This window comes from Anomaloglossus baeobatrachus, chromosome 2, assembly GCF_048569485.1.
Source record: "Anomaloglossus baeobatrachus isolate aAnoBae1 chromosome 2, aAnoBae1.hap1, whole genome shotgun sequence".
NCBI lineage: Eukaryota > Metazoa > Chordata > Amphibia > Anura > Aromobatidae > Anomaloglossus > Anomaloglossus baeobatrachus.
In genome coordinates, this window is record NC_134354.1 from 718,416,060 (window position 1) to 718,437,494 (window position 21,435).

Sequence of the window (21,435 nt, forward strand, 5' to 3'; positions counted from 1 at the left end):
TGACCTAAAACTGCATTTGGATACAAATAAGAATTTTGATGTAGAAGTTCATTGCCTATGACAGACAGGAGCAGAGTATAGGTAAATTATCGTCTGTTCGCACTGGCACCATGGGTACCGTTTTTGCAGGATTGGTAAGATTCAAGTACACAGAAGCATAAAGAAATCAAAAGAAGCAGTAAGGAAGGTACATCTGTATATTTTGCATGAAATGTCTTCTTGTTTTTAATAGATACTTTATATCAATAAAGACATTTTCCACAAACACGATGTAGACTTTTCATGGACGTTTTGGTGATAAGACCTACTATAGTCCCTTGTCGGTCACAGGTTGTGCCATGTACAGCATGAAAATCTCACACTGCACAAATATTTAAGCTAAAAGTGACTTTGGGACATTTTCACTGGCCGACATCTAAAGAGGGTGACCAGTATCCCTGCAAATACTGTGACCGCCTCCTACCATCAGAAACTGTACAGGTGTAATATTAGGAAACTCAGATTCAGAGAAAAAAAATTCCTCTACTAAGAAATTTTTTTAGTGCTCACAAGTGCGGCATCTTCCACAATCTCCAACGTCTTACTTGTGGTTTATAGCAAAGTATACAACAGATAGAAGTGCCATCATGGTCTGAGTACATGACCGATCTGCTCAAATAAGAGCAGGAATAAAACTAGAACATCATGGCTTCAAGTCCGTCCTCCATGAATCTCTTATAAATGGCCATAAATTTAGCCACAAACGCTTCCAGGTGATAGATTGCTTTGCTTCCGAGCTGCAGCCGATGCTCGTAGTAGGCGGCCATCTGTGCTACGTCGCCCTTCAGCTGTCCGTCACAGTTATTAAGGAGCTCCGATAATAGAGACTGAAATGAAGGAACACAAAATACAAGTGTTTAAACTATTAATCAATAACACATGTTAGTGCTGAAAATATAATAAAAATGTGTTTTCAGAATATTAAAATTGAAGAGGGGGAGTGATCAGAGGTCATCCAGTCTCTGCCCACCCAGACTGCATGTTCCATCTGCGGAAGTACACTTAGGCTTAATGCGCACGCTGCAGTTTTTTCTGCACACAAACTGCAAATAAAACTGCAACCAAAACTTCACCTTGTCAGAGAGAAATGTTCCAAAAAACACTTGTAATGTACGTGCGTTTTTGTCATTGCGTTTTTTATAAAGGAGTAACAAAATATGATCGGAAAGGATAATGGATAGATAGCCAGAATAGATGATAGATAGAAAAAATAGAAAGGATAGCTAGATGGATGGATAATAAGATCATATAGATTAGATAATAAGAACAGAAAGAATACATAGAAAGAAATAACAGAATACCTTGATAGAGGTGTAGCCAGCTTGGTTAGTTTTTGTTTTAATTTTTTTTGGGTAAAAAAAAAAATAACATGGTGTCCCCCCCATTTTTCATATCCAGCACAGGAACAGCAGCAGGCCGCAAACCCCAGCTCTCTGCTGTACCTTGGCTGGTTACGAAAAAAAGAAAATTTTGTTTACTTACCGTAAATTCTTTTTCTTATAGTTCCGTCTTGGGAGACCCAGACCTTGGGTGTTTAGCTTCTGCCTCCGGAGGACACACAAAGTACTACACCTAAAAGTGTAGCTCCTCCTTCTGAGCCTATACACCCCCTGGTGAGCCAGTCACAGCCAGTTTAGTGCAAAAGCTGAAGGAGAATAGCCACCCACAAGTAGAACAGAGCAAGAGCCGGAACAACCGGAGACTCTGTCCACGACAACAGCCGGTGAAAACACGCGGAACAAGGAAATTGCCAACAGGCAACAGGGAGGGTGCTGGGTCTCCCAATACGGAACTATAAGAAAAAGAATTTACGGTAAGTAAACAAAATTCTCTTTTTCTTTATCATTCCTTTGGGAGACCCAGACCTTGGGACGTTCCAAAGCAGTCCCTGGGTGGGAAATAAACAGAAAAACTAAGAAGTAGGCAGAACCTAACTTCACAAATGGGCAACCGCTGCCTGAAGGATGCGTCTGCCCAAGCTCGCATCTGCCGAAGCATGAGCATGCACTTGGTAGTGCTTCGAGAAAGTATGCATACTAGCCCAAGTGGCAGCCTGACAGACTTGTTGAGCCGTAGCCTGGTGCCTAAAAGCCCAAGAGGCACCGACAGCTCTGGTCGAGTGTGCTTTGATCCCCGGTGGGGGAGGCGCCTGCGTACTCTGGTAAGCGTCCGAAATGGTCGACCTAATCCAACGGGCTAAGGTCGGCTTAGAAGCAGGGAGACCCTTGCGCCGACCTGTGGTTAGCACAAAAAGAGAGGTGCACCGCCTAAGTGCAACGGTGCGAGACACATAGATCCGGAGAGCATGCACCAGATCTAGAGTGTGTAGAGCTTTTTCAAACCGATGAACAGGGGCCGGACAGAAGGAAGCTAAGGTAATGTCCTGGTTAAGGTGGAAGGGAGAGACCACCTTAGGAAGAAAGTCCGGAGTCGGACGGAGAACCACCTTGTCTTGATGAAAGACTAAAAAAGGTGACTCAGAGGAGAGCGCAGCCAAATCAGAGACTCTCCTGAGAGAAGTTATGGCAACCAGAAAGGCCACTTTCTGTGAAAGACGGTACAAAGAAACCTCCCCAAGAGGCTCAAAGGGGGGTTTCTGCAAGACCGTGAGAACCAAGTTAAGGTCCCAGGGATCCAAAGGCCGCCGGTAAGGCGGAATGATGAGACGCACCCTGCATGAAGGTGCGGACCTGAGCCAGCCAAGCGAGACGCCGCTGGAACAGAACTGAGAGCCGAAACCTGTCCCTTGAGGGACAGTCCTAGCTGCAGACCGGACTGTAGAAAAGACAGAAGGGTCGGCAAGGAGAATGGCCAAGGAGGATGGCCGGTAGAGCGACACCAGGACAGGAAAATTTTCCAAGTCCTGTGATAGATCTTAGCGGAGGAAGACTTACGGGCCCGAGTCATAGTGGAGATGACCTCAGGAGGAATGCCAGAAGTCGTCAAAATCCAGGACTCAAGAGCCACGCCGTCAATTTGAGGGCCGCAGAATTCGGGCGGAAAAACGGACCTTGCGAGAGTAGGTCTGGACGATCCGGGAGATGCCACGGCATCTCTATGGACAGATGGAGCAGGTCCGGATACCAAGCTCGCCTGGGCCAGTCCGGTGCAATGAGGATGACTCGACAACCCTCCATTCTGATCTTGCGCAGAACTCTGGGCAAGAGAGCTAGAGGGGGAAACACGTAGAACAGACGAAACTGGGACCAGTCCTGAACCAAAGCGTCCGCGGCGAAGGCCTGAGGATCGTGGGAGCGAGCCACGTAAACAGGAACTTTGTTGTTGTGATGGGATGCCATTAGGTCCACGTCCGGAGTGCCCCATTTGCGGCAGATCGACTGAAATACTGCCGGTTGCAGGGACCACTCGCCACCGTCCACGCTTTGACGGCTGAGATAATCTGCCTCCCAGTTGTCCACGCCTGGGATGTGGACTGCGGATATGGTGGATATGGTGGACCTGGAGTCCTCCGCCCATTGAAGAATGCGTTGTACCTCCATCATTGCCAGGCGGCTGCGTGTCCCGCCTTGATGGTTGATGTAGGCAACCGCTGTCGCGTTGTCTGACTGGACTCGAATGTGCCTGCCCGCCAGCAGATGGTGAAATGCTAGGAGAGCTAGAAGCACGGCTCTGGTTTCCAGCACATTGATTGAAAGGGCTGACTCAGACGGAGTCCAAATGCCCTGTGCTCTGTGGTGGAGACATACCGCTCCCCAGCCGGATAGACTGGCATCCGTGGTGAGAATCACCCATGACTGGGCCAGGAAGGATCGCCCTTGGGACAGGGAGAGGGGCCGAAGCCACCACTGAAGAGAGCTCTTGGTCCATGGTGACAGAGCCACTAACTTGTGTAAGGAGGAAGGCCACTTGTCCCAACAGCGGAGAATGTCTAGCTGCAGGGGGCGCAGATGGAACTGGGCAAAGGGAACAGCCTCCATGGACGCCACCATTTGACCCAGCACCTGCATCAGACGCCTGAGGGTATGACGGCGGGGCCTCAGGAGAGAGCGCACCGCCAACTGGAGAGACAGCTGTTTGTCTAAGGGCAACTTCACAAGTGCCGGCAGAGTCTCGAACTGCATCCCTAGGTACTTGACACTCTGGGTCGGAGTCAGAGTGGATTTGGGAAGATTGACAAGCCACCCGAATTGGGCTAGAGTGGCGAGAGTGAGCGAGACACTCCGCTGACAGTCTGCGCTGGATGGAGCCTTGACTAGAAGGTCGTCCAGGTAAGAGAGCACTGCCAACCCCTGGAGGTGCAGAACCGCAATCACTGCTGCCATGACATTGGTGAATACCAGAGGGGCCGTGGCTAACCCGAAGGGGAGAGCCACGAATTGGAAATGATCTTCTCCTATTGCAAAGCGTAGCCAACGCTGGTGTGGAACTGCAATTGGCACATGTAGATAGGCATCTCTGATGTCGATGGACGCCAGGAAATCCCCTTGGGTCATTGAGGCAATGACTGATCGCAGAGACTCCATGCGAAAGTGCCGCACTCGAACATGCTTGTTAAGAAGCTTGAGATTCAGGATGGGCCGGAAAGTACCGTCCTTTTTGGGAACGAGGAAGAGGTTTGAGTAAAAACCTCTGAACCGTTCCCGGGCGGGAACTGGTACAATTACTCCATTGGCCTGCAAGGCTGCCACGGCCTGTGAGAAGGCGGAGGCCTTGGAGCAGGGGGGAGTTGAGAGAAAAAATCTGTTTGGCGGGCTGGAAGAGAATTCTATCCTGTAGCCGTGAGATATGATATCTCTCCCCACTGATCGGACACTTGTTGAAACCAAGCGTCGCCAAAGTGGGAGAGCCTGCCACCGACTAAGGACGTTGCTGGAGGGGGCAGAGAGTCACGAGGAGGCTGCCTTAGTGGCAGGACCTCCTGCGGTCTTCTGTGGACGTGCTCTTGGGCGCCAGTTGGATTTCTGGTCCTTAGCTGAGTTAGCGGACGAGGCGGAGGGCTTAGAGGACGACCAGTTGGAGGAACGAAAGGAGCGAAACTTCGACTGAATCCTACCCTGGGCAGGTTTCCTGGTCTTTGTTTGTGGCATGGAAGTACTCTTCCCGCCAGTAGCCTCTTTAATAATTTCATCCAGCTGTTCACCGAATAGCCGTGAACCAGCAAAAGGAAGCCCAGCAAGGTACTTCTTTGAAGAAGCATGTGCCTTCCACTCTCGAAGCCACAAGATCCTGCGGATAACGAGGGAATTAGCCGAAGCCACCGTGGTGCGGTGAGAAGCCTCTAGCATGGCAGACATGGCATAAGAAGAAAAAGCTGAAGCTTGAGAAGTTAAGGCAACCATCTCGGGCAGAGATTCCCTGGTGAGGGAATGCATCTCCTCTAGAGAAGCAGAGATGGCTTTGAGGGCCCATACTGCAGCAAAAGTTGGGGAAAACGCGGCCCCCGCCGCTTCATACACGGATTTGGCCAGAAGGTCAATCTGATGGTCAGTGGCATCCCTAAGGGAAGTGCCATCAGCCACCGACACAACGGTCCGGGCTGAGAGCCTAGACACCGGAGGGTCTACCTTTGGGGAGTGAGCCCACTCCTTGACCACCTCAGGTGGAAAGGGAAAACGGTCATCAGAACCACGCTTTGGGAAGCGTTTGTCAGGACAGGCCCTGGGTTTGGTCACAGCGGCCTGAAAACTAGAGTGGTTAAAGAACACACTCCTTACTCTCTTAGGCGAGGTAAACTGGTGCTTTTCTGCCAGAGAGGGTTGCTCCTCTAATACTGGCGGATTGAGATCCAGTACAGAATTAATGGAAGCAATCAAGTCACTAAGTTCTGAGTCACCCTCGGAAAGATCAATGGGGCACATGGAGTTAGCCTCCGAGCCCCCTGTAAAGGCATCCTCCTCATCCTGCGAGTCAGCTCTTGAATCAGAGATGAGGGATGAGGAGGGATGATCCTCCGCGGGATGAGGAGGGAGAGGAAACCTTGCGGCGCTTCTTAGGAAGACGGGGTCTGTGCCCTGATGATGAATCCTCTTGTGAGCTCCAGAGGACGGACACTGACGGAGGTCAGAGGATAGGGATCCTAAAGGACCCTTAGCAAGAGCATTGGAGGCACCCTGTGAAGGGGGCTGATGCATATTCAAAGTCCTGGACAGAAGTCCCATGGACTCAGCAAATGACTGGGAGATAGACCTAGAGAAGGACTCTTGTGACGCCCTGGGCAAGCCAGGGGTCACAGGTCACAACACCACACGCAGCCCACATTCCCTGCAGGAACACCAAGGTCAGACCAGAAACCCTTGTTGCCTTCCTCCAGGGGCTGATGTCCACACCAGGGGGTGGGCCAGGCGGTTGGTCTCCACCCACCAAGGAGTTCACAGCCCTGGAGGCGGGAAAACCAGGCAGTTAGCTCAGGGAAGAGCTTGAGTGAAGTCAAGATTAGAGTGAGAGCTTGAAGTGTGAGGAGTAAACAGTGAAGTAGAAGGAGGGAAAGTAGAGAAAGAGAGAAAAGTGACAGCAAGAAGCCTGAAGTTGGTCCGGGTGTGTGCCCCGGACTAAGACAGCAAGGTTGACAGACGGCGGTGACCGTCTGCAGGAGAGATTGCTCGGAGGTTGCCGAAAGGACCTTGGGCGGGTGGTAACCCGGCGGTACCGGAGCGGTATACAAAGAACAGTCTGCACCAGGGCAGGGGCCTTTCGGATCCCGGCAAGGCTAGGAGTCGCCATAATTTGCCAAATCCGTCAGTGAAGGGGACCACTGGGTCTCCCAACAACCAAGTCCCGATTGAAGGCAACAGTCCAACCGTTAAGGGGAGACACCGCCACCGCCGAGGCACCAGTTTCCCAGGGCCAGCGCCTGCGGGCAAGAGTGGGGCTCCTCCGGCCCATATTCAAGTCGGGGAGCGGGTTACCGGTGGGAATCCATCGCTACCAACGTTGAACATAGGTGCAGGGAAGGGACTGTCACCGTTAACTGCAGGGAATATCAACACCGCAGCCGTCCGAGGGAACCGTCCAACCAGCCGTTTGTTTACCGAGAACTTTGTCATCATCTTTTGGCTGAGTGAGTACCTCCGTGCCGTGCGGCACAGCGCTGCCCCTGCGCCCCTGCACTTCCACAGGCCCCATAACCCGCCTGTTCACCATCCCAATCCCATCACTGGGCCCCGGGACCACCAATCCCCTACCCACGGAGGGGCAAATCAACAACTGGCTGCTCCATACCACCACTCCCGGGATCCCCAGCCAGAGCAGCGGTGGTGTCCACACAATCACCACAACCGTGGGTGGCGTCACAGACAATAAACTATCCCAACAACCAAACCCCTTTCACTCACGGGCGAGGAGCGCCGCTCGAGTCCCCGGGATCCGGCCCATCGCTCGAGCCACAGAGCAGCAGCAGGCCGCGGCAGCCGGACCCGAGCAGTGGGAGAGCGCAGTGTCCCCTCCTCCGCCCGCGACACTCTACCCAGGCCGGGGGTTCAGCCACAGGTGCAGAAGCAGCCTGAGACCACTGGGGGTGAGACACCAGGCTGTGGCACCTCCAAGTTAAAGCAGACATCACAATGTGGATAGGTGCTCGGTTCAGGCAGCAAGAGCTTACATGCAGAGCATGTAGTATAAAGCTTTGGAGCCTTGCTCCTCGTGTGAGACATGCTGCTGGAGTGGGGAAAACAGCTTCTACAAAGAGAATGAACCCCAGGGAGTATATTCAGAGGTCCACAACCAGAGACCGGCTGTGGCTTACCAGACCGCTGGAAGCGATGTTGTGTGCCCTCCAGATCCTGAAGCCTGGACCCCCAATGCACAGCACCTCAGCAGGGATGCAGAGTGCAGGATGGCCCAAGCGCAGAGTGAACCCTGTCCAAGAAAATGGCCGCCGGAGCGAAGAGAGGGGGCGGGACGGGGGCGTCCCTGTAGGAGAGCGGGAACTGGAGGGCCATAGAGACCTGCAGGGGGGGGGGGGAGTCACGCACAAACAGTGGGGAGTGTCCCTCCCCTGTGCAGGACGGCTGCCGGGCGGAGCCGTGCCTGTCCCTCTGCATGAGTGACATGCGAGGACAGATAACAGAAACTAGGCCTCCGGCAAAGCCGGGGCCTAAATTTGAGCAGCAAGGCCGACGCGCAGGCACCATCGGCGCGGTTCTCGGGCGAAAAGCCAGAGGACCCGCCGGAAATGCCAAAACAAATACAGCAAACACACTCTCCCCATACAATAAAGGACAGGGACCCCCAACATATGAACATCTCAGGTACTTAGCTGCTGAGACGCAGGGCCAGGTCCCTGGGGATGAGTGCTCCGGTCCAGCAGGGTCCTCAAAGGGCTGTGGACGGAGACCGGTCTCCTGCCAGGCATGGAGACCGCGCGCTGGCTCCCACTTCAATCCAGAGCCCAGGAGGGATGGTGAAGGAGCACGGCATGTAAGGCTCCAGCCTTGAAAATCAACCTTACAACACCACCGACACAGTGGGGTGAGAAGGGACATGCCGGGAGTCCAGACGTGGACCCGCAGTTCTTCAATCCTTTTCCAAAAAAAAATTCATATGAGAATGTATGTGTGGATGTATGCCTCCTGAACACAAAGCGATAAACTGGCTGTGACTGGCTCACCAGGGGGTGTATAGGCTCAGAGGGAGGAGCTACACTTTTAGGTGTAGTACTTTGTGTGTCCTCCGGAGGCAGAAGCTAAACACCCAAGGTCTGGGTCTCCCAAAGGAACGATAAAGAAATAGAGGGGATCCCACACTTTTTTTTTTTTAGTTATTTGACTTAAAAATAAATAAATAAGTAAAATGATGTGAGATCCCCTCATTTTTCTAATACCAGCCAAGGTGCAGCAGACAACTGGGGGCTGATATTATTAGGGTGGGAAGGGCCATCGTTATTTGGCCCTTTCCAGCCTAAAAAAACTGCGTTTTTAAACTACATTTAAATGGATGCTATTGGCCTTCCCCATTGGCACCTACAACATTCTTTATGGGAACGGATACATCAAAATGGCAACCATCGTCCTGCTAATAGTTCCCTTTATACCATCTTGGTAGTCCTGTGTGGTATTTAACCTTTCCTTGTGCCTGCGCACTATATTACTTTGATCTGCAATCAGCAGTGCAGATGAAAGTGCACTAACGCAGGAGCACAATGTTGGCCTCTGTGGATGATGTAGGACAGGTCATCCACACTGGGCTTGGTAGATGGAGAACTGATCGCTGCAGACAGGAGGTGCCGCATCAGACAGCGCCGACACCCAAAAGGACCAGACTGCCAAGTAGGTGAGTATAATATAAGTGATTTTTTATGTTCTACACAACGGTCTGGACTCTTATATACAGTATTCTGGAATGCTGAGTATAAGAGCTCACTGGTGGTGGCCACAGCTTATAGTGGCCAAATCTAGCGACAGGTTCCCTTTAATGCACTGTATAATAATGGAAACCCCACTTACCTTCATTATAATCTCAGCTGGAATACAATGGGTTAAGAGTTCATACAGTCGTCCACGAACTTCCAGCAACCTATTAAGATCAGAACATTACAAAGGTGCAAACACAATATAGTCAAAGTACAGTGATAATAACTTATTGGTCGCATTCCAACATTCTAAGGGGTATTACAGCCAAACGTCATCACGAACAGCACTCACAGGTGATAACTGTTAGAATGCTGGAACCCCCAATTACCAGAAAAAAATCACTTGGGATGCCTGCTCTCCTCTGGCTGTAAGACTGCAGCGGTGTTGAATGGGAGTTGCAGATCGCACACAGACACTGCTGTGCAAGTCAACTCTGACACTGAAGAACACCAGTTCTGACAACTACACAAGTGTCAGACCTCTATGAGGCAGAAGTGTGCATGTGCGACCTGCAGCCTCCTCTCAACTCTTCGAGATCCTTGTTCTGGCAATCAATTGGGGACCCCAGCATCCAGTGGACAGACTGAAATACCCCTTTGAGGAGGACAAAAACAGAAAGACTTATGGAAGAAAAAAAAAAAAGGGAATTTAATAAGATAATTGAGATGCTCCCCTTTTTTTTTCTTCAAAAAGCATGAATGTCAGCAATATATAAATCTGGCACCATTTTGTACAAATATTCATTGACTAATTGCTGACTTTCATTGACTTTATTCTGAAGGTTTTTCCATATAAATCTGGACTATAGGACAGTGGTGGTAAAAGCAATGAGAGAACATCACGGTTGGCTGAACATTACTTAGAACGGATGAAATCTAAAATGCCCAAACATTTGCTCAGTGACAGATGGACAGTCCTTCTACACAGTAATGGACAATTCACTTTATATACTCATCCAGCAGAATTTTCCTGAGTGTTGATGGATGAACAGAAAGACATACATACTCCTATGGTATGCAAGATCATACACTTCATACTTTGCATTAACAGTAATCCAATTATGGCTCCTTTTACATCTGAGACCGAATATTACAGTAAGGCAGAGCTCACATCAGCGGTATTTTGCCGCAAAACCGGATCAGTCACAAATGCCTTTCAGTTCTATTCACTTTCAATGGAGTCGCATCAAGATGCGGTCACATGCGGTTTTGTATGACGCACGCAACCACATGTGACTGCATCTTGCCGCGACTCCATTGGAAATTAATAGAAGTGAAACATTTGTGATGGATCCGGTTTTGCGGCAAAATACCGCTGATGTGAGCTTTGCCTAAGCGGGGGTGCAGGGTATTCAAAGTTTCCTGCTTCTGCCCTCAGGGAGCCAGCAAGTACCCTAGTGTACACCAATGAGGGGGTACGAACCCTGAAACAGCTGCCTAAAGAGGGGCATCATTTCAGATGGCAAGGCTCGAGGGTCAGACATTGTGTTACTGGTAATAAGTGGCACTATGGTGCTAGTTTTCTTATTCATCGGGTCAATTGCACTTTAAGGCCCTTCTTTTTTGTCCTCTGGAATTCAATGCCGGTTCTGGCACTAAATTCTCCGAAACACAGAGGTTCATGTAATCAAAATGCTTTTCATTTTAGGTCTTTTTAGACAAAAAGTTGCACAATACAGTAAAGATCACATACAACTAATATATTTGGACAAAAATGTCTGGGGTATAAAATAGCTCCAAGGAAAAATTATACATTTGGCCAGTGGAGTAATACATAGAGGTGGTTTACATTCATTTTGTATAATTTTCAATGAATTCCGCAGCTCACTTTGATAAATAAATGTCCTGACCTTTGCGGAGTTTGTTGGCTGACTATAGCATTAGCAGTCTCCTTCACATAAACCTCCCAATCCGTCTCTGGTAAGTCCTGATCTGAGCTGAAGGGATACCTGAAATATTTAATAAAAAAAAATATATATATAAATAAAATCAATACTAACTAAATAAAATTTTCATTTTTTTACAGTTGTATGGCTATTCAATCTGACAAACATTGAATATTACATCAAATAAATCTATCCATCAGCATACGTACTGTTGAACGCGGCAAGCCTCACACATGAGAAGAGCTTTACGCAGGTTTCGGCCAGATTTCTCGGCAATCTTCCGACCGAGCTCTTGTGGGAGAGAAAGTCCTTCTTTTCTGCATACATTAAACAGAACGGTGCAGATCTGCAAGGAAAAGTTTTGTTCAATACAAAACAAAAAAATAAAAAGGAATATTCCTACATTAGATATTTATGACATATTCACAGAATGTGCAATAATGTCTGAGAGGTGTGGGCCCCATCTATCTCCAGGAGGACAGGGCCAATAGGAATGAATAGCTACTTTCCTAGTCAATCTGTGCCAGGTGTCCCCTATTCTGGAGCGAGGTGCAAGTCCAGCATCTCACAATAAATGATGTGGATATGTCAAATATCTAGGAAGATATTTCATGTTTTTTTTTTCGAGACTTTAATTTTCATAACGTAACAGTATACATGGATAATTATATTTATATATATATATATATATATATATATATATATATATATATATATATATATATATATATATATATATATATATATATATATATATATATATATATATATATATATATATATATATAAAATATGAAAGTTACAATGTCTACACTGCATATTGCCGAACAATCAAATGTGCAATTATCTAACCAGTAATCTCATGATTCATTGCTACAAGGAATATCATTTCAATCATTCAGGGAGCATCCAGATGTCTGAGCACATTGGGCCGCAGTGCACAGACATTCTCCTGACTCGAGCGTCTCAGCCTTCTAGATCTATATGCTGCGACACTGGGGTTGGGAGACCTGCGGCCAGTCCGTACATTGTGGTCCATGCTTGGACATCTGAATCAGGTGGAATTTAGGAGAAGACACTGTGGTGATCACAAAAGCGTGTGACACAGCACACAACAGCAGCAGGAGCAGTACAAATTCTGGAGCAGCAGCACTACACGTCCCAGCAGGCAAATGACAACACGGGGGTAGCACAACCGCTCTGCACACCGTTACGGATTGGAAAAGAAATGTGCACAGCGGTAACAGCATTTACATTTTACTATTTGCCTGCGATTGCAGGTCCACACAGTACCAATCCCCACTGACCAATAATAGAAGCATTTTTATATGTTAATTGCTGCGATTGACCAGTTGCATTTGACCCGCCAATCACAGTGATCGCTGCGGGTGGAACAACCATTGCATCACCGGGGGCCTACACACGGATTGGTGCCATCTGAAACAGCACATACAGCAATGCCCAGCTATGATAAAAGAATTTGTTTTAAATGTTCTACTGCAATTGGCTGGTCACACAGATCTCTCAAAGGGAGAGGCAAAACTCACCCCCCCCATCCAATGTCAGGAAGGGGTTAATTGAAAAAAATATGATTAAAAAGAAGGGAATTTTGTTTACTTACCGTAAATTCCTTTTCTTCTAGCTCCAATTGGGAGACCCAGACAGTGGGTGTATAGCTACTGCCTCTGGAGGCCGCACAAAGAACTACACTTAAAAGTGTAAGGCCCCTCCCCTTCTGGCTATACACCCTCCCGTAGGAGTACGGATTCCTCAGTTTTAGTACCAAAGCAAGAAGGAGGAAAGCCAATAACAGTTTCAAAAACAAATTCAATCCGATAACTAGATCGGAGAACTTAAGAAACAACGTGAACAACATGTGCACCCGAAAAAAACGAAACCCTAAAAACAAATAGGGCGGGTGCTGGGTCTCCCAATTGGAGCTAGAAGAAAAGGAATTTACGGTAAGTAAACAAAATTCCCTTCTTCTTTTTCGCTCCTAATTGGGAGACCCAGACAGTGGGACGTCCAAAAGCAGTCCCTGGGTGGGTAAAAAGATACCACATGAACGGGCTGTCATACAGCCTCTTCCTACAGGTGGGCCACCGCCGCCTGAAGGACCCGTCTACCTAGGCTGGCGTCTGCCGAAGCGTAGGTATGCACTTGATAGTGTTTGGTAAACGTGTGCAGACTCGACCAGGTAGCCGCCTGGCACACTTGCTGAGCCGTAGCCTGATGCCTCAACGCCCAGGACGCACCAACGGCTCTGGTAGAATGGGCCTTCAGTCCAGATGGAATCTGAAGCCCAGCAGAACGGTATGTGTGAAGAATTGGTTCCTTGATCCACCGCGCCAGGGTGGATTTGGAAGCTTGCGATCCCTTATGCTGACCAGCGACTAGGACAAAGAGCGCATCCGAACGGCGTAGAGGCGCCGTGCGAGAAATGTAAATCCTGAGTGCTCTCACCAGGTCCAACAGATGTAAACCCTTTTCAAATTGGTGAACTGGATGCGGACACAAAGATGGCAAAGTGATATCCTGATTGAGATGAAAGGAAGAAACCACCTTGGGAGAAAACTCTGGAATTGGACGCAGTACTACCTTGTCTTGGTGAAACACCAGGAAGGGAGATTTGCAAGATAACGCCGCCAGCTCGGACACTCTTCGAAGAGATGTGACCGCTACAAGAAAAACTACCTTTTGTGAAAGCCGAGAAAGGGGAACCTCTTTCAAGGGCTCGAAAGGCGGCTTTTGAAGAGCAAGGAGAACCTTGTTCAGATCCCAGGGTTCCAATGGCCGTCTGTAAGGAGGAACGATATGACAAACTCCTTGGAGAAACGTGCGTACTTTAGAAAGCTGTGCCAAGCGCTTCTGAAAGAATACGGATAACGCGGAGACTTGACCCTTAAGCGAGCTAAGGGACAAACCTTTTTCCAACCCAGACTGCAGGAAGGAAAGAAAAATTGGCAATGCAAATGGCCAGGGAGAAAACCCTTGAGCCAAGCACCACGCTAAGAATATCTTCCACGTTCTGTGATAGATCTTAGCTGAGGATGGTTTTCTAGCCTGTCTCATTGTGGCAACAACTCCCTGAGATAAACCTGAGGCCGCTAGGATCCAGGACTCAATGGCCACACAGTCAGGTTCAGGGCCGCAGAATTCTGATGGAAAAACGGCCCTTGAGACAGCAGATCTGGACGGTCTGGTAATGCCCACGGCTGGCCTACCGTGAGATGCCACAGATCCGGGTACCACGACCTTCTTGGCCAATTTGGAGCGACGAGTATGGCTCGCTGGCAGTCGGACTTGATTTTCCGGAGAACTCTGGGTAACAATGCTAGAGGTGGGAACACATAGGGGAGTCGGAATTGCGACCAATCCTGAACCAATGCGTCTGCCGCCAGCGCTCGGTGATCGTGAGACCGTGCCATGAAAACTGGGACCTTGTTGTTGTGCCGTGACGCCATCAGATCGACGTCCGGCGACCCCCAGCGGCAACAGATCTGTTGAAACACGTCCGGGTGAAGGGACCATTCTCCTGCGTCCATGCCCTGGCGACTGAGAAAGTCCGCTTCCCAGTTTTCCACGCCTGGGATGTGAACTGCAGATATGGTGGACGCTCTGCTTTCCACCCACGTCAAAATCCGCTGGACTTCTTGAAAAGCTTGGCGACTGCGTGTTCCCCCTTGGTGGTTGATGTACGCCACCGCTGTGGAGTTGTCCGACTGAATCCGAATCTGCTTGCCTTCCAGCCATTGTTGGAAGGCTCGCAGAGCAAGATAGATTGCTCTGATTTCCAGAACATTGATCTGCAAGGTGGACTCTTCCTGAGTCCACGTCCCCTGAGCCCTGTGGTGGAGAAACACCGCTCCCCACCCTGATAGGCTCGCATCTGTCGTGACCACTGCCCAGGACGGGGGAAGGAACGACTTTCCCTGTGACAATGAGTTGGGGAGAAGCCACCAACGTAGAGAGTCCTTGGCAGTCTGAGAGAGGGAGACCGTCCTGTCGAGGGACATCGATCTCCCATCCCATTGGCGCAGAATGTCCCATTGGAGAGGGCGCAGATGAAACTGCGCGAACGGGACTGCCTCCATTGCTGCTACCATCTTTCCTAGGAAATGCATGAGGCGCCTCAGTGAGTGCGACTGGCTCTGAAGGAGAGATTGCACTCCAGTCCGTAGCGAGCACTGCTTGTCCAGTGGAAGCCTCACTATCGCTGATAGAGTATGAAACTCCATGCCAAGATAAGTCAGAGATTGGGTCGGGGTTAGATGAGACTTTGGAAAGTTGATAATCCACCCGAAAGTCTGGAGAGTGTCTAGCGCCACCTCCAGACTGTGTTGGCATGCTTCTTGAGAGGATGCCTTTATAAGCAGGTCGTCTAGATACGGGATGACCGAGTGACCCTGCGAGTGCAGAACAGCTACTACTGCTGCCATGACTTTGGTGAAGACCCGGGGGGCTGTTGCCAGACCGAAGGGTAACGCTACGAACTGTAGGTGCTCGTCGTGTATGACGAAACGTAGGAAACGCTGATGCTCTGGTGCAATCGGCACGTGGAGATACGCATCTTTGATGTCTATTGATGCTAGAAAATCTCCCTGAGACATTGAGGCTATGACGGAGCGTAGGGATTCCATCCGGAACCTCCTGACTTTTACGTGTCTGTTGAGCAACTTCAGATCCAGGACGGGACGATACGATCCGTCCTTTTTTGGGACCACAAACAGATTGGAGTAAAAACCGTGACCCTGTTCCTGAAGAGGGACGGAGGTCACCACTCCTTCCGCCTTTAGAGCGGCCACCGCCTGCCACAGAGCATCGGCTCGGTCTGGTGGTGGAGAAGTTCGGAAGAAACGAGTTGGCGGACGAGAACTGAACTCTATCCTGTACCCGTGAGATAGAATATCTCTCACCCAACGGTCTTTGACGCTTGCTAGCCAAATGTCGCCAAAGTGGGACAGCCTCCCACCGACCGCGGGCGTGGGTATCGGAGACCGCAAGTCAGGAGGACGTCGTTTTGGCAACGGTTCCTCCGGCTGGTCTTTTTGGGCGTGACTGAGACCTCCAAGGATTTGAACGTCTCTGGTCCTTTTGAGTCTTTTTTGACGAGGCGAATTGGGACCTGCCCTGTCCTCGAAAGGACCGATAACCAGACTGACCCCTCCTCTGTTGGGGCTTGTTTTGTCTGTGTTGCGGTAAGGAAGAGTCCTTACCCTTGGAGTGTTTGATGATTTCATCCAAACGCTCTCCAAACAATCGGTCACGAGAAAAAAGGCAAATTGGTTAAGCACTTCTTGGAATGAGAATCTGCTTTCCAATGTCTCAACCACAGAGCCCTACGCAAAACAACTGAGTTGGCTGACGCCACTGCCGTGCGGCTTGTAGCGTCCAGAACAGCATTAATCGCGTACGACGCGAATGCCGCCATTTGCGAGGTCAATGGTGCTACCTGCGGGGCAAATGCACGTGTGACTGAGTCGACTCGCGCAAGCCCGGCCGTGATAGCTTGGAGTGCCCATACGGCCGCAAAAGAAGGCGCTAATGACGCTCCAATCGCTTCATAGATGGATTTCAGCCAGAGCTCCATCTGCCTGTCAGTGGCATCTTTAAGTGCCGCTCCATCTTCAACAGCAACCAAGGATCTAGCTGCAAGCCTGGAAATTGGAGGATCCACTTTTGGACACTGGGTCCAACCCTTGACCACTTCAGAGGGAAAAGGGTAGCGTGTATCTTTAAGTCGTTTAGGAAAACGCCTTTCAGGATAAGCGTGGGGTTTCTGGATTGCGTCTCTGAAGTCAGCGTGGTCCAGAAAAGTGCTTAATGTACGCTTAGGGTATCTGAAATGGATTCTCTCGTGCTGCGAAGCTGACTCCTCTACAAGAGGAGCTGGTGGGGAAATATTCAACATCTTATTGATGTTAAATATAAGATCATTAACTATGGCGTCACCATCTGGTGTATCTAGATTGAGAGCGGTCCCAGGATCAGAATCCTGATCAGTTACGTCCGCCTCATCACCCATAGATTCATCCCGCTGGGATCCAGACCATTGAGATGAATGTGAAGGCCCGTCATAACGAGCCCGCTTAGGCTGCCCGGGGCCATCGTCCGAGTCAGAGTCTTCACCCTGAGGTGTAGATGCCCGTCCCGGAGCTAGGAGCTGAGGGGGACCAGGGGGCAATGATTGCACAGTGTCCGAGGTCTGAAGTACAGGCCTAGCTCGCAATGTGTCAAGAATTTGTGACATAGTGAGAGACATTCTGTCAGCAAAAGCTGCAAACTCAGTTCCTGTCACCTGGACAGCATTCACAGGTGGTACACCCTGGGACACGTCCAGCAGAGGTCCCGACTGTGCAAGCGCCGCAGGGGCCGAGCACTGCACACAATGGGGGTCCGTGGAGCCTGCCGGTAGAAAAGTCCCACATGCGGTGCAGGAAGCATATAATGTCTGTGCTTTGGCACCCTTGCGTTTTACGGGCGACATGCTGCTGGCTCTCTGCATGTGAGAGAGTCTATAGCCAAAAGGGCGACCAGCGCTATGCAGTACAAAGTATTTGTAGCAACAAAATACTAAGAATACTACGAGCACAAGAGGGGGTGAGCCCTGAGGGCTGCTTACCGCCCGCTGAACAGCGGGTAGAGGCTGCAGAATGCCTTGTCTGGGTCTCCCCGGCTCCCCTCTGCAGCACAGCGTGTCTGGCAAGAATGGCTGCCGGCTTGTGTGGAGAGGGGCGGTCCGTGGGAGTTCCCAAACAAAAGTGCGGGAACAGTGTCCCCTCTGTGCTGACTGTGAGGGCTGGAGTATGTAAAAACGACTCCAGCCCTCAGCGCTGATGCACTGGCCAGCGTCCCGCCCCTCTCCTGACTGGCAGGTCTGGGGGCGGGAACGAACGAAAGCAGGCCGCAAAAGCCGGGGACTCGAGTTATCAGCGCGGCCGCCGTAAAAGCGCGGGCCGCGCTGAAGTCCCCGGCGCACTACAAGTGCCAGCCGCGCCGCTATTCCAGCGGCCGGCGCGACCGAGTCCTAGACGTGGGCAGCGTCCCGCCCCTCTCCTGACTGGCAGGTCCGGGGGCGGGAACGAACGGAAACAGGCCGCAAAAAGCCGGGGACTGTAGTTATCAGCGCGGCCGCCGTAAAAGCGCAGGCCGCGCTGAAGTCCCCGGCGCACTACAAGTGCCAGCCGTGCCGCAGCCCCAGCGGCCGGCGCGGCCGATCCCATAAGTGTGCCTGCTTCAGCTAAGCTGAATGAGGCCATGGCACAGGCGCCGCAGCGCTGACGTCCCCCGGCGCACTACAACACCCAGCATGCTGCGGTGTGAGCGCCAAATGCACGGGGACACAGAGTACCTTAAGGAAGCAGGGCCATGTCCCTGACGTACTCCGCTCCATCCAGCATCTTCTCCAGGGGCTGTAGATGGAGCCCGGTCTCAGTGCCTGGAGACCGGTAAATCCCACTTCACCCAGAGCCCTGTAAAAAGGGATGGGGAAGGAATCAGCATGTGGGCTCCTGCCGCCGTACCCGCAATGGGTACCTCAACCTTACAAACACCTCCGACATAAGTGGGGTGAGAAGGGAGCATGCTGGGGACACTGTATGTGTCCTCTTTTCTTCCATCCGACATAGTCAGCAGCTGCTGCTGACTAAAAACAATGGAGCTATGCGTGCGTGTCTGACCTCCTTGCGCACAAAGCTAAAACTGAGGAATCCGTACTCCTACGGGAGGGTGTATAGCCAGAAGGGGAGGGGCCTTACACTTTTAAGTGTAGTTCTTTGTGCGGCCTCCAGAGGCAGTAGCTATACACCCACTGTCTGGGTCTCCCAATTAGGAGCGAAAAAGAAAAACACCAAAACACAGATCCTGTAGGTTATGATCTGCAGACAGATCACTAGATCAAGAGGATTTAGTTGCAAATACACTGCACATTTTTTTTATGTACATTTGCTTTTCACATTTCTGTACAGATTTTCTCAGCGGTGGATTAGAATGTTATTTTTCACTTTGCTGCTACTGTAATACCCTGCAGACGTTCCACTGACAAATCTGCAACCTAGTCACTATGTGTGAACATGACATTAAAGGGGAAGTCACTTCTTTAACATCCTGTCCCAAGATGTCGTAGGCTAAATAATATTAGCAAATACGTAACACCAATTAGAAATGTAGTTTAGTTCTCCTGATATAGCTATGTCTCTTACCTCATGTGCAGGGCACTGCAGCTTGGATATCCATGGCTACAAAAATGAGCAACTGTCAATATGAGTGGATGTAACCCAGGATACCTAAGCTGCAGTGCCCTGCACATGAGGTAACAGATATGGCTATAGCAGGAGAACTATACTACATTTCTAATTGGTGGTATTTGCGAATATTAATATCTCTATTACATATTGGGATAGGATCTTGGAGATGAGAATACCTGTTTAAGCATCATTCAGACATCTGTGTATCATAGTCGGAATATGAACAGAAATGCTTTAAGTGACCAAAACTTGACAGCCTTATAAAAACACCCATTAAACTCAAGTTTGGGACAGGAGACCCTTGTCCAGTCCATTCATCCAGTCCATTCATCAGCATCATACAAGTATGTCTGAATTTGGCTTTATGGTGTTGGCTAGTAGTCGGGAGTTTAGTTCTGCACTTTATGCCACCGCTAAGGTCAGTGACCGCAGCCCAGCTCAGAATGGAGTCTCAGCATAGAACGGATAGGCTTAACACCATACTTTTTTCTCTGATTGATCATGGAGTGCAGAAGCAAGGACAGTACATAAAAGCAACACACACACACACATTATATATATATATATAGTCACAATCTTCTAGACTAAAACTAATTACCTTCTTAGGATGAACCATACCTCATCAACACTCGGGGCGGGCACACGCACTGCCAGACATCGGCTTCTTATTGGAGCAATGACTTTTGATGTAGAATTACAACATAAAATGAGCCTACAAGTAGACATGTACTTCTCCATAGTTCTTCTCAACGCGTGCTGAGCATCCTTAGTCAGTTTATCCACCTCTGTAAGAAGGACAACTATAGAGAGAGTAGAAATAACTGTGTAAGTGATGACAACTTTACAGGAACGTTCAGCTTCACTGTACAAAACTAAACCATACAATGTGTATATTATATATATCTATAATATATATCTATATCTATATATATCACGAGGAAGACAGCGTGGAGACCCACTAATGCTATGCTCCTGATGGTTGTGCTACTGATTATTGTACCAAGCTACTGGACAAACAAATCCCAACCTGTATGAAAGTAAGGCTGGTTTCACACTACGTCTTTTTAACATCCGTTGAAAACGTTTTTTTAACGGAAGTACGGATCCTGTGCAAATCCGTTTTGTGTTTAATGCATTTTCAATGTACTCACGTCCACTTCCGTTTGCATTCGTTTGCGTCCGTTAGACGCAGGATCCGTCATTTTGCGTTAATTTAACACGTTTCAAAAACGCAACATGTAGCGTTTTTTGGCTTTGTCAAATTAACGTATGTCACAGGATCCTTGACATTGCGCCGCGAGCTGCACTGCATGTCAATGAGTGCTGGATCCTGCCTACCAAAAGTCGTTCAGTTGCGTTATAACAGGATCCTGATTCTGTACTGAGCATGCCCGGGACAGTCACAGTCACAGTCACAGTCACAGTCACAGTCACAGTCACAGTCACAGTCTCTCTCTCTCTCTCTAGCCAGCCAGCCAGCCAGCCCGGCTCTGCTATGTGCACGCAGCCCGGCTCTGCTATGTGCACGCAGCCCGGCTCTGCTATGTGCACGCAGCCCGGCTCTGCTATGTGCACGCAGCCCGGCTCTGCTATGTGCACGCAGCCCGGCTCTGCTATGTGCACGCAGCCCGGCTCTGCTATGTGCACGCAGCCCGGCTCTGCTATGTGCACGCAGCCCGGCTCTGCTATGTGCACGCAGCCCGGCTCTGCTATGTGCACGCAGCCCGGCTCTGCTATGTGCACGCAGCCCGGCTCTGCTATGTGCACGCAGCCCGGCTCTGCTATGTGCACGCAGCCCGGCTCTGCTATGTGCACGCAGCCCGGCTCTGCTATGTGCACGCAGCCCGGCTCTGCTATGTGCACGCAGCCCGGCTCTGCTATGTGCACGCAGCCCGGCTCTGCTATGTGCACGCAGCCCGGCTCTGCTATGTGCACGCAGCCCGGCTCTGCTATGTGC

At 50.0% G+C, this 21,435-nt stretch overlaps 1 protein-coding gene across 1 annotated transcript in view; it reads right to left on the reverse strand.

Annotated features, from left to right (window-relative positions):
- Window positions 1-183: 183 nt before the first annotated feature.
- RFC3 (replication factor C subunit 3) overlaps window positions 184-21,435 on the reverse strand; it is a 62,501-nt gene continuing 41,249 nt past the window's right edge. Inside the window, exons 5-9 of the mRNA XM_075334608.1 lie at window positions 20,097-20,278; window positions 11,442-11,578; window positions 11,197-11,295; window positions 9,441-9,510; window positions 184-866 (exon numbers count right to left, since the gene is read on the reverse strand). Of these exons, the coding sequence (XP_075190723.1) occupies window positions 675-866; window positions 9,441-9,510; window positions 11,197-11,295; window positions 11,442-11,578; window positions 20,097-20,278 (680 nt within the window). The 3' untranslated portion in view covers window positions 184-674. The remainder of the gene's footprint in view (window positions 867-9,440; window positions 9,511-11,196; window positions 11,296-11,441; window positions 11,579-20,096; window positions 20,279-21,435) is intronic.